The sequence below is a fragment of the Pongo abelii genome, chromosome 10, assembly GCF_028885655.2.
Source record: "Pongo abelii isolate AG06213 chromosome 10, NHGRI_mPonAbe1-v2.0_pri, whole genome shotgun sequence".
Classification (NCBI taxonomy): domain Eukaryota; kingdom Metazoa; phylum Chordata; class Mammalia; order Primates; family Hominidae; genus Pongo; species Pongo abelii.
The window spans coordinates 41342136-41355877 of record NC_071995.2 but is presented as its reverse complement, the minus strand read 5'-3'; the positions used below and the strand labels follow the sequence as shown (position 1 = coordinate 41355877).

At 38.0% G+C, this 13742-nt stretch overlaps 1 protein-coding gene across 6 annotated transcripts in view; it reads left to right on the top strand.

Moving 5' to 3' along the window:
- PUS7L (pseudouridine synthase 7 like) overlaps nt 1–10796 on the top strand; it is a 43288-nt gene extending 32492 nt beyond the window's left edge. For all 6 annotated transcript variants that reach the window (XM_024257421.3, XM_024257418.3, XM_054527157.2 and 3 more), the window contains 2 exons: nt 7713–7766; nt 8790–10796. In XM_024257421.3, the coding sequence (XP_024113189.1) occupies nt 7713–7766; nt 8790–9116 (381 nt within the window). In that variant the 3' untranslated portion in view covers nt 9117–10796. The remainder of the gene's footprint in view (nt 1–7712; nt 7767–8789) is intronic.
- Nucleotides 10797–13742: the final 2946 nt, after the last annotated feature.

Below are 13742 nucleotides of genomic sequence, written 5' to 3'. Positions count from 1 at the left end.
GTTTATTATTAATATACTTCAAGTTTTAGGGTACATGTGCACAATGTGCAGGTTAGTTACATATGTATACATGTGCCATGCTGCTGTGGTGCACCCATTAACTCGTCATTTAGCATTAGGTATATCTGCTAAAGCTATCCCTACCCCCTACCCCCACCTCACAACAGTCACGAGAGTGTGATGTTCCCCTTCCTGTGTCCATGTGTTCTCATTGTTCAATTCCCACCTATGAGTGAGAATATGCGGTGTTTGGTTTTTTGTTCTTGCGATACTTTACTGAGAATGATGATTTCCAATTTCATCCATGTCCCTACAAAGAACATGAACTCATCATTTTTTATGGCTGCATAGTATTCCATGGTGTATATGTGCCACATTTTCTTAATCCAGTCTATCATTGTTGGACATTTGGGTTGGTTCCAAGTCTTTGCTATTGTGAATAGTGCGACAATAAACATACGTGTGCATGTGTCCTTATAGCAGCATGATTTGTATTCCTCTGGGTATATACCCAGTAATTGGATGGCTGGGTCAAATGGTATTTCTAGTTCTAGATCCCTGAGGAATCGCCACACTGACTTCCACAAGGGTTGAACTAGTTTACAGTCCCACCAACAGTGTAAAAGTGTTCCTATTTCTCCACATCCTCTCCAGCACCTGTTGTTTCCTGACTTTTTAATGATTGCCATTCTAATTGGTGTGAGATGATATCTCATTGTGGTTTTGATTTGCATTTCTCTGATGGCCAGTGATGGTGAGCATTTTTTCATGTGTTTTTTGGCTGCATAAATGTCTTCTTTTGAGAAGTGTCTGTTCATGTCCTTTGCCCACTTTTTGATGGGGTTGTTTGTTTTTTTCTCGTAAATTTGTTTGAGTTCGTTTTAGATTCTGGATATTAGCCCTTTGTCAGATGAGTAGGCTGCGATAATTTTCTCCCATTTTGTAGGTTGCCTGTTCACTCTGATGGTAGTTTCTTTTGCTGTGCAGAAGCTCTTTAGTCTAATTAGATCCCATTTGTCAATTTTGGCTTTTGTTGCCATTGCTTTTGGTGTTTTAGACATGAAGTCCTTGCCCATGCCTATGTCCTGAATGGTATTGCCTAGGTTTTCTTCTAGGGTTTTTATATTTTTAGGTCTAACTTGTAAGTCTTTAATCCATCTTGAATTAATTTTTGTATAAGGTGTAAGGAAGGGATCCAGTTTCAGCTTTCTACATATGGCTAGCCAGTTTTCCCAGCACCATTTAGTACATAGGGAATCCTTTCCCCATTTCTTGTTTTTCTGAGGTTTGTCAAAGATCAGATAGCTATAGATATGTGGCGTTATTTCTGAGGCCTCTATTCTGTTTCCTTGGTCTATGTCTCTGTTTTGGTACCAGTACCATGCTGTTTTGGTTACTGTAGCCTTGTAGTATAGTTTGAAATCAGGTAGCATGATGCCTCCAGCGTTGTTCTTTTGTCTTAGGATTGACTTGGCGATGCTGGCTCTTTTTTGGTTCCATATGAACTTTAAAGTAGTTTTTTTCAATTCTGTGAAGAAAGTCATTGGTAGCTTGATGGGGATGGCATTGAATCTATAAATTACCTTGGGCAGTATGACCATTTTCACGGTATTGATTCTTCCTACGCATGAGCATGGAATGTTCTTCCATTTGTTTGTATCCTCTTTTATTTCCTTGAGCAGTGGTTTGTAGTTCTCCTTGAAGAGGTCCTTCACATCCCTTGTAAGTTGGATTCCTAGGTATTTTATTCTCTTTGAAGCAATTGTGAATGGGAGTTCACTCATGATTTGGCTCTCTGTTTGTCTGTTATTGGTGTATAAGAATGCTTCTGATTTTTGCACATTGATTTTGTATCCTGAGATTTTGCTGAAGTTGCTTATCAGCTTAAGGAGATTTTGGGCTGAGATGATTGGGTTTTCTAGATATACAATCATGTCATCTGCAAACAGGGACAATTTGACTTCCTCTTTTCCTAATTGAATACCCTTTATTTCCTTCTCCTGCCTGATTGCCCTGGCCAGAACTTCCAAGACTATATTGAATAGGAGTGGTGAGAGAGGGCATTCCTGTCTTGTGCCAGTTTTCAAAGGGAGTGCTTCCAGTTTTGGCCCATTCAGTATGATATTGGCTGTGGGTTTGTCATAGATAACTCTTACTATTTTGAGATACGTCCCATCAATACCTAATTTATTGACAGTTTTTAGCATGAAGGGTTGTTGAATTTTGTCAAAGGCCTTTTCTGCATCTATTGAGATAATCGTGTGGTTTTTGTCTTTGGTTCTGTTTATATGCTGGATTACATTTATTGATTTTTGTATGTTGAACCAGCCTTGCATCCCAGGGATGAAGCCCACTTGATCATGGTGGATAAGCTTTTTGATGTGCTGCTGGATTCGGTTTGCCAGTATTTTATTGAGGATTTTTGCATCAATGTTCTTCAAGGATATTGGTCTAAAATTCTCTTTTTTTGTTGTGTCTTTGCCAGGCTTTGGTATGAGGATGATGCTGGCCTCATAAAATGAGTTAGGGAGGATTCCCTCTTTTTCTATTGATATGAATAGTTTCAGAAGGAATGGTACCAGCTCTTCCTTGTACCTCTGGTAGAATTCAGCGGTGAATCCATCTGGTCCTGAACTCTTTTTGGTTGGTAAGCTATTGATTATTGCCACAATTTCAGAGCCTGTTATTGGTCTATTCAGAGATACAACTTCTTCCTGGTTTACTCTTGGGAGGGTGTCGAGTAATTTATCCATTTTTTCTAGATTTTCTAGTTTATTTGCGTAGAAGTGTTTGTAGTATTCTCTGATGGTAGTTTGTATTTCTGTGGAATTGGTGGTGATATCCCCTTTATCATTTTTTATTGCGTCCCTTTGATTCTTCTCTCTTTTGTTCTTTATTAGTCTTGCTAGCGGTCTATCAATTTTGTTGATCCTTTCAAAAAACCAGCTCCTAGATTCATTAATTTTTTGAAGGGTTTTTTGTGTCTCTATTTCCTTCAGTTCTGCTCTCATTTGAGTTATTTCTTGCCTCTGCTATCTTTTGAATGTGTTTGCTCTTGCTTTTGTAGTTCTTTTAATTGTGATGTTAGGGTGTCAATTTTGGATCTTTCCTGCTTTCTCTTGTGGGCATTTCGTGCTGTAAATTTCCCTCTACATACTGCTTTGAATGTGTCCCAGAGATTCTGGTATGTTGTGTCTTTTTTCTCATTGGTTTCAAAGAACATCTTTATTTCTGCCTTCATTTCGTTATGTACCCAGTAGTCATTCAGGAGCAGGTTGTTCAGTTTCCATGTAGTTGAGCGGTTTTGAGTGAGATTCTTAATCCTGAGTTCTAGTTTGATTGCACTGTGGTCTGAGAGACAGTTTGTTATAATTTCTGATCTTTTACATTTGCTGAGGAGTGCTTTGCTTCCAACTATGTGGTTAGTTTTGGAATAGGTGTGGTGTGGTGCTGAAAAAAATGTATATTCTGTTGATTTGGGGTGGAGAGTTCTGTAGATGTCTATTAGGTCCGCTTGGTGCAGAGGTGAGTTCAATTCCTGAGTATCCTTGTTAACTTTCTGTCTCATTCATCTGTCTAATGTTGACAGTGGGGTGTTAAAGTCTCCCATTATTATTGTGTGGGAGTCTAAGTCTCTTTGTAGGTCACTCAGGACTTGCTTTATGAATCTGGGTGCTCCTGTATTGGGTCCATATATATTTAGGATAGTTAGCTCTTCTTGTTGGATTGATCCCTTAACCATTATGTAATGGCCTTCTTTGTCTCTTTTGATCTTTGTTGGTTTAAAGTCTGTTTTATCAGAGACTAGGATTGCAACCCCTGCCTTTTTTTGTTTTCCATTTGCTTGGTAGATCTTCCTCCATCCTTTTATTTTGAGCCTGTGTGTCTCTGCATGTGAGATGGGTTTTCTGAATACAGCACACTGATGGGTCTTGACTCTTTATCCAATTTGTCAGTCTGTGTCTTTTAATTGGAGCATTTAGTCCATTTACATTTAAAGTTAATATTGTTATGTGTGAATGTGATCCTGTCATTATGATGTTAGCTGGTTATTTTGCTCGTTAGTTGATGCAGTTTCTTCCTAGCCTCGATGGTCTTTACAATTTGGCATGATTTTGCAGTGGCTGGTACTGTTTGTTCCTTTTCATGTTTAGTGCTTCCTTCAGGAGCTCTTTTAGGGCAGGCCTGTTGGTGACAAAATCTCTCAGCATTTGCTTGTCTGTAAAGTATTTTATTTCTCCTTCACTTATGAAGCTTAGTTTGGCTGGATATGAAATTCTGGGTTGAAAATTCTTTTCTTTAAGCATGTTGAGTATTGGCCCCCACTCTCTTCTGGCTTGTAGGGTTTCTGCTGAGAGATCCACTGTTAGTCTGATGGGCTTCCCTTTGAGGGTAACCCGACCTTTCTCTCTGGCTGCCCTTCACATTTTTTCCTTCGTTTCAACTTTGGTGAATCTGACAATTATGTGTCTTGGAGTTGCTCTTCTCAAGGAGTATCTTTGTGGCATTCTCTGTATTTCCTGAATCTGAATGTTGGCCTGCCTTGCTAGATTGGGGAAGTTCTCCTGGATAATATCCCGCTGAGTGTTTTCCAACTTGGTTCCATTCTCCCCGTCACTTTCAGGTACACCAATCAGACGTAGATTTGGTCTTTTCACATAGTCCCATATTTCTTGGAAGCTTTGATCATTTCTTTTTATTCTTTTTTCTCTAAACTTCTCTTCTTGCTTCATTTCATTCATTTTGTCTTCCGTCACTGATACCCTTTCTTCCAGTTGATCGCATCGGCTTCTGAGGTTTGTGCATTTGTCTCGTAGTTCTCGTGCCATGGTTTTCAGCTCCATCAGGTCCTTTAACAACTTCTCTGCATTGGTTATTCTAGTTAGCCATTTGTCTAATTTTTTTAGTTAAAACCGAAGAAGGTCTGGTTTAGTTAAAAACCAAAGAAGGTTTTTAACTTCTTTGCCATTGGTTCGAACTTCCTTCTTTAGCTCAGAGTAGTTTGATCTTCTGAAGCCTTCTTCTTTCAACTCATCAAAGTCATTCTCCATCCAGCTTTGTTCCGTTGCTGGTGAGGAGCTGCGTTCCTTTGGAGGAGGAGAGGCGCTCTGATTTTTAGAGTGTCCAGTTTTTCTGCTCTGTTTTTTCCCCATCTTTGTGGTTTTACCTACCTTTGGTCTTTGATGTTGGTGACGTACAGATGGGTTTTTGGTGTGGATGTCCTTTCTGTTTGTTAGTTTTCCTTCTAACAGACAGGACCCTCAGCTGCAGGTCTGTTGGAGTTTGCTGGAGGTCCACTCCAGACCCTGTTTGCCTGGGTACCAGTAGCAGTGGCTGCAGAATAGCAGATTCTTGTGAACCGCGAATGCTGCTGTCTGATAGTTCCTCTGGAAATTTTGTCTCAGAGGAGTACTCGGCCGTGTGAGGTGTCAGTCCGTCCCTACTGGGGGGTGCCTCCCAGTTAGGCCTCGGAGGTTAGGGGTCAGGGCCCACTTGAGGAGGCAGTCTGCCCGTTCTCAGATCTCCAGCTGCATGCTGGGAGAACCACTGCTCTTTTCAAAGCTGTCAGACAGGGACATTTAAGTCTGCAGAGGTTACTGCTGTCTTTTTGTTTGTCTGTACCCTGCCCCCAGAGGTGGAGCCTACAGAGGCAGGCTGGCCTCCTTGAGCTGTGGTGGGCTCCACCGAGTTCGAGCTTCCAGGCTGCTTTGTTTACCTAAGCAAGCCTGGGCAATGGTGGGCGCCCCTCCCCCAGCCTCACTGCCACCTTGCAGTTTGATCTCAGACTGCTGTGCTAGCAATCAGTGAGACTCCGTGGGCGTAGCACCCTCCAAGCCAGGTGCGGGATATAATCTCCTGGTGTGCCATATTTTAAGCCCATTGGAAAAGCGTAGTATTGGGGTGGGAGTGACCTGATTTTCCAGGTGCCGTCTGTCACCCCTTTCTTTGACTAGGAAAGGGAACTCCCTGACCCCTTGCACTTCCCGAGTGAGGCAATGCCTCACCCTGCTTTGGCTCACGCACGGTGTGCTGCACCCACTGTCCTGTGCCCACTGTCTGGCACTCCCTAGTGAGATGAACCCGGTACTTCAGATGGAAATGCAGAAATCACCGTTCTTCTGCATCGCTCACGCTGGGAGCTGTAGACCAGAGTTGTTCCTATTTGGCCATCTTGGCTCGAGACCGCACGCGTTTGTTTATTGCGGCGCTATTCACAATAGCAAAGACTTGGAACCAACCCAAATGTCCAACAATCATAGACTGGATTAAGAAAATGTGGCACATATACACCATGGAATACTATGCAGCCATAAAAAATGATGAGTTCATGTCCTTTGTTGGGACATGGATGAAATTGGATATCATCATTCTCAGTAAACTATCGCAAGGACAAAAAAAACAAACACCGCATGTTCTCACTCATAGGTGGGAATTGAACAATAAGAACACATGGACACAGGAAGGGGAACATCACACACCAGGGCCTGTTGTGGGGTGGGGGGAGGGGGGAGGGATAGCATTAGTAGATATACCTAATGCTAAATGATGAGTTAATGGGTGCAGCACACTAACATGGCACATGTATACATACGTAACAAACCTGCACTTTGTGCACATGTACCCTAAAACTTAAAGTATGATAATAATAAAATTTAAAAAGAAAACAAAACAAAAACCCCAAATTAAAAACAAAAAAGGAGCAACATTATTGATAAGACTAGGGAGAGTTGTGGGGAAAGAAGGTAGATTTAGAGGGACTTTAGTCACTGTAACATGTGATGAATGCTTTAGGAATTTGTTAGTGTTGTGAAGCCTTGTGGAGAGAGAATAGCTGCCTTTCTGATTGAGCTTCATGTATAAAAGAAAGCAGAACTGCTTATTCTGTGATATCCTAGAGCAACATTTCATAGAGCTCATCTGTCATGCACGTTTTTTTCCTCTTGTATGCGACACCTGTTACCATTCTATGAAACAAATGCTGAGAAATACCAGTTCTTTAATTTTTTTTTTTCAATTTTATTTTAAAGACAGAGTCTTGCTCTGTCACCCAGGCTGGAGTGCAGTGGCATCATCATGTTTCACTGCAGTCTTTAGCTCCTGGGCTCAAGCAGTCCTCTTGCCTGGGTCTCTTATGTAGCTAGCACTACAGGCATGTGCCACCACACCTGGCTAATTAAAAAAAAATTTTTTTATAAAGACAGCATCTGCGTATGTTGTCCATGCTGGTCTCAAACTCCTGGCCTCAAGCGATTCTCCCAAAGCACTGAATTACAGATGTGAGCTACCACATCCAGCCAAAGAAACATCAGTTCTGTATAGAGTATTATATTTTCAGGGGACAGAGATTAGTGGGGATGTGGAGTGGGTTGATACTATAGAAGCAGATTTTTGATTCAGCCTAATAAAGAAAAACTTTGTGATTTAGAAAAAGATTGCTGGTGATTGAGGTGAAAGTATTGCCTCAGAGTTTTCAGCAGCCCACCTTTCTCCCTGTTATCCAACTTCAGTGATTAGTGGTTAAAGCAGGAAGAATCATTCTAATTTTTATGTAGTATACTCCTCCAGAAACAAATTATGATAAGATCTTGTTTGGCTTTATGTATATTCAGTGTAGGAACTGATTTATATATAATAGAGTTAGGGAAAATTGAAAGTGGGGGAAATTTGGAACATTTGGGAATCATTAATATTTTCATGTTTTTTAAAACTAGATTCACCTGGTAACTGAAGAGGAGGTATCAGCTAATATGTATGCAATACATCAGGTAAATTTGCTTAAAAATTACTATCACTTAGATCAAAGTGTAGACATTGTCCCCAAAAAGCAAAATGTTGACTAGTTCCCCTCCTCTTTTTTTTTTAAACAACTTTTAAATTAAGGTAAAATTTATATACAATTAAATTCACTTAGTTTACAATAGTATAGGCTTTGATAAACATATTTTTGATAAATGTAGGACTGTGTGGACACCACAAACATCAATCATAAAGAACAGTTTCCTCCCCTCTCCAAATTTTCCTGTGCCCATTCCCATCCCTCACCCCTGGCAACCCCTGATCGGTTTTCTGTCACTGTGATTTTGCCTTTGAAATAATGTCATATAAATGGAATACTACAGTATATGGCCTTTTGTGTCTGGCATCTTTCACTTAGCATAGTGAATTTCAATTCATTCATATTGTGTATATTTGATTTTTTTACCTTCTTCCTTTCTTGACTACCTTTTGGTACTGTTCAAGAAAACTGTCTAGAAGACACCAGCAAAGGAAGAATACCCCACAAAATGCAGTGTTTACTCACAAGCAGCTAAGAAAATAAGCATTGAATATGTTGCTATGTGTTTGCTTTCTTGTTTTGGAAGAAATAAGAAAATTTAAAATTGTCCACCAAAATACCAGTAATGTGATTGAGCAGTAGAGGTTACTCTTTGTGTTACAGAAAGTACATGCTTTATTTTATAGAGATTAAGGCTTTATTTTATAGAGATTAAGTCTTTATCAGCTAATTAAATGTACCTAAACTTCTTAAATAGTGGATTGTTTAATAATATGTGATTTGAGTTGGTTACCTTAGTTATTGTGAGTCCTTGATTTTAGTTAGCTATTTTCTTTGGCAGCATAAAAATATCATAGCATATTATTTAAAACATGTTTTAGGCTGATTGCAATGTTTATATTCTGAGACTATTTTTACAAATCCAGGTCCCAGTCATAAAAGTACATTAAAAATATGATCATGTATCTTTTTGAAGGCTATTTTCATATTTTTTCCCTCTTTTCTTTCACAGGTGGTTCTTCCAATACTTGGTTACAATATTCAGTACCCAAAGAACAAAGTAGGGCAGTGGTACCATGACATACTTAGCAGTGATGGACTACAGACATGTAGGTTTAAAGTACCTACTCTGAAACTGAATGTACCAGGTTGCTATAGACAGATTTTGAAACATCCCCGTAATCTCTCATACCAACTAATGGAAGATCATGACATTGATGTCAAAATGAAAGGTTCCCACATTGATGAAACAGCTTTGTCTCTTTTGATCTCTTTTGATCTTGATGCTTCATGCTATGCTACCGTTTGTCTGAAGGAAATAATGAAGCATGACGTTTAAAACTGATACCCTTGGTATAACCATATATATGTCACTCTTTGAAGGAAAGGGGGCTAAAATGTCTTAAGCACCTTCCATGTGTTAGGAGCTTCATAATTGTTATCTCTTTTAATTTTCACAGCATCCTGAGAAGTTAAGATTTGATACTGTAATTTTATAGAGGACATGTAAGTGTCAGGGGTCATGTGACCCCAAAGCCTGTTTTTTTTTTCTATTATATATTTCAGTGACCTTTATTCTGTGTCATAAAGTTACAGTCTTTTAAAACCATTAGGAATATATATAATACTGCAAGATAACGTTTAAGAAAAAAAGTTGTGAATATTCATATCCTCCAGCTCCTTGCTTAGAACACTGGTAAAATTAGGTCACAGTGAAGCAAATGTTGGAGAGAAAGATAGATGAAGCATTTTGCTAATTATTATTGTCCTCCTTTCCTATTTTTGAAATTATTGATCAGAACAATATACAAGGGAAATGCTATACCTCTGTTTGTGATAGGTACCCCGGAGTAGTTATTACCTCTTTGTGAGACAAATAACCTTTGATGAAGATTGAAATACAATTTCTCATCCAATTTTTATATCTTGGCATACGCTGACCCTCTTGACCGTTCGTAATTTTTTCATATTATCTAAAACAGGTGTTAGAGTCAGACAGATTCATTCTTAGATTCTAGCTCTGACACTTACTAGTGATTTTGAGTATGTTGTTGATTTTTGTGTGTGTGGTTACTGATAGAATCAAGACAATTACAACTTCATAAATGACAAATAATAGGATTATCTCCATATTTTCCATTGCTGGAGGAATAAAACATTGTGCCAATTTGAAAATTTTGGTTTTTGTTGGTTTAACTATCCCACATTATAAATCATCCTTCACCATTTTATATCAGTTAAATGTGGAGGTGGGTGGGGGAGGAATGACTGGCATGTAGACATGTATTGATTTAGGAAAATCTGAGCATTTCTTTCATTGTTGGGAAGATATAATGATGAAATTTAAAAAGCAGTATGGAGCATTATATATCAGTAATGTGATATATATATACTTAAGCCAGTTTAACCATTTTGGGAAATGTTAGCATAAGGAAATAAAATCCAAAAGAAGGAAGAGAAGCTATATGCAATGCAAAATTTGCTTATTGCAATATTTTCATATACAATTAAAGACACTAAAAACAGTTTTCAAAGTCCAGCATTACGTAACTAAAGTAAGTAAAATGATATGTATCAACTTGATGGTAAAATATGTAGTTATTTAAAAAAGCAATGAACAATTTAGTTTCATGAGAAAATGTTGCCCCCTAAAAGTAGAACACATATATTACAACTGCAATAATACTCTGAATTCATCTTTCACAAATAAGAGACATGTTAGCATAGTGATTAAAAGCACAGATATTGGAGACAAACTAACCCAGTTTGAACCCGAGCACTGCCACGTATAGCACTGAAGCCTTGGGAAAGTTATTTAAACTCATGGGCTTCAGTTTCAACATCTGTAAAATGGGCATGTGAACATTGCCTACCTCATAGGATTACTGTGAGAATTTTCTAAGTTAATATATGTAAAGCAGTTTTAAAAAGTGCCTGGCACTTAGTTATTGTTAAATAAGTGTCTGCAGATGCAAGTTTGGAAGAGAAAAGCAAATAAATGAAAATGCCTTCCTGTTAAGATGATGGAGTATTTGGATTTTTTTTAATACTAAAAAGTTTTTTTTGTTATATGTTTTGGCAATAAATAATTCTCAATACACAAAATTGGATATTGTAGTACCATTGATTTTCTTTGGATTACTGCCATCATTTTAATGTTATATTAAGAATGAAGTGATGCTCTATTAGGTACTAAAAAAAATTTAGAAAAAATGTTTTATTTATATGATAAATCATATCCTATAAATGTAATCATAAAATGAGTTATATACATTATTAAATCCTAGTTTTTAGAAGTTTTGAATAGCAATCAGAAAATAGGAAAGCATGAAAATGTATCATTGATTTTACTTTCTTTGCCTACAGATGGCACTATAATTTTAGACATTTATTTATTTATTTAGTAAATACTTCAGCACTGTATAAAGGATCACTAAGTTTATTTCATCACCATAAAATGTATTGAGATATCATTCATGTGGAATATTATTTTATATGCCAATAAGACGCCATGTTAAATTTTTTTTGTTTAAGGATTTTTATTATTAATAGTATGCTTTGGACCAACTGATGACTAGTCACTTAGGTTTTTGCAGTTTTGCTGGGGCATTTCAGACCTTCATAAGCATGATCTTTGGATTAGTTTTTTTTTTTCTTCACGTCATTATTAGGAGATAATTTATTTTTAAAGTGTCATCTTAAACTGCAAGGATGTCCGTTAAACATCACATGCTAATTAAACATGCCGAAGGAGAAGCTATGTCATCAAAATGCCCACTTAACCTACTCAAACATCTCAAACCCACCCTTTGCTGACCTTCTATAGCCCCATTTCCAAAGTTTTGCTTTATTTTTATTTTTTCTTCCAACTTTTATTTTAGGTTTGGGGGTACATGTGCAGGTTTGTTACATGGGTAAACTGCATTTTGTGGGAGTTTGGCATACAAATTATTTAATCACCCAGATAATGAGCATAGTACCTGATAGGTTGTTTTTCTATCCTCATCTTTCTCCCACCCTCCACCCTCAAGTAGGCCCTGGTGCCTATTGTTCCCTTCTTAGAGTCCAAGTGTACTCAAAGTTCAGCTCCCACTTATGAGTCAGAACATTTGGTATTTGATTTTCTGTTCCTGCATTAATTTGCTTACAATAATGGCCTCCAGCTACATCCATGTTGCTGGAAAGACATTATTTTGTTCTTTTTTATGACTGTGTAGTATTATCTGGTATATATGTACTATATTTTCTTTATCCAGTCCACTGTAATGAGCATCTAGGTTGGTTCCATGTCTTTGCTATTGTCAATAGTGCTGTAATGAACATATGCGTGCGTGGTCGTTATGGCAGAACAATTTATATTCCTTTGGGTATATAACCAATAATGGGATTGCTGGGTCAAATGGTATGTCTGCTTTAAGTTCTTTGAGAAATCTTCAAACTGCTTTCCACAGAGGCTGAACTAATTTATATTCCCATCAGCAGTGTATAGCATTCCCTTTTCTCTGCAGCCTCCCCAACATCTGTTATTTTTTGACTTTTTAATAGCCATTCTGACTGGTGTGAGATGGTATCTCATTGTGGTTTTGATTTGCATTTCCCTAATGATTAGTGATGTTCAGCACTTTTTCATATGCTTTTGGCTCATGGATGTCTTCTTTTGAGAAGTATATGTTCATGTCCTTTCTTCCATTTTTAATGGGATTATTTTTTGCTTGTTAAGTTCTTCATATATTCTGGATATCAGACCTTTGTTCATGCATACTTTGAAAATATTCTCTCCCATTCTGTAGATTGTCAGTTTACTCTGTTGATAGTTTCTTTGGCTGTGCAGCAGCTATTTAGTTTAATTAGGTCCCATTTGTCAATTTTTTTTTATTAGATGGAGTTTCCTTCTGTTACCCAGGCTGCAGTGCAGTGGTGCAATCTCGGCTCACTGCAACCTCCACCTCCTGGGTTCAAGCCATTCTCCTACCCCAGCCTCTCAAGTAGCTGGGATTACAGGTGGCTAATTTTTGTATTTTTATTAGAGACGGGGTTTCACCATGTTGGCCAGGCTGGTCTCAAACTCTTGACCTCAAGCGATCTACCCACCTCAGCCTCAGAAAGTGCTAGGATTACAGGCGTGAGCCACCATGCCCAGCCTTCACTTGTCAATTATTGTCTTTGTTCCAGTTGCTTTTGGAGTCTTTGTCATGATATCTTTGTTAGGTCTTTTGTCCAGAATGGTATTTCCTAGGTTTTCTTCTAGGGTTTTTATAGTTTCAGGTTTTACATTTACGTTGTTAACCCAACGTAAATGTAAGTTGATTTTTGTATATGGTAAAAAGAAGGGGTCCAGTTTCAATCCTCAGGATGTGGCTAACCAGTTATCCCAGCACCATTTATTAAATAGGGAGTCCTTTCCCCATTGCTTGTTATTGTTGACTTTAACAAAAATCAAGTAGCTATAGGTGTGTGGCCTTTATTTCTGGGTTCTCTAACCTGTTCCATTGGTCTATGTGTCTGTTTTTTGTACCAGTACCATGCTGTTTTGGTTACTATAGCCTTGTAGTTTAGATTGACGTCAGGTAGTGTGATGCCTCCCTCTTTGCTATTTTTGAATTAGTTTTAATTCCCAAGGTTGTTTGAAGCTGAGCTAGCAGTAGTGCCTGGGAGTCGGTTAGGTGAAACAAATTGAGGTCTTTTACTAATATTAAGATTAAAACACCTTGATTTTTTTTGTGAGTTGTAAAAATCTGAAAGTCATATAACTTTTGATTTAACTAACATTTTCTGAGTATCTATTATGTCAGTATCTCACACTTTAATCCATATTCCCACCCTGTGTGGAGGTATTATCTTCCCTTATTTTGCAGATTGGAAACATACCTGAGTAGTTTACTAACCTAATCAAGGTCAAACAAAATAGCATGTGGTTGAGCTTGATTATGCTTCCTAAATCAGTACTGTTTTCATCTACCTAACA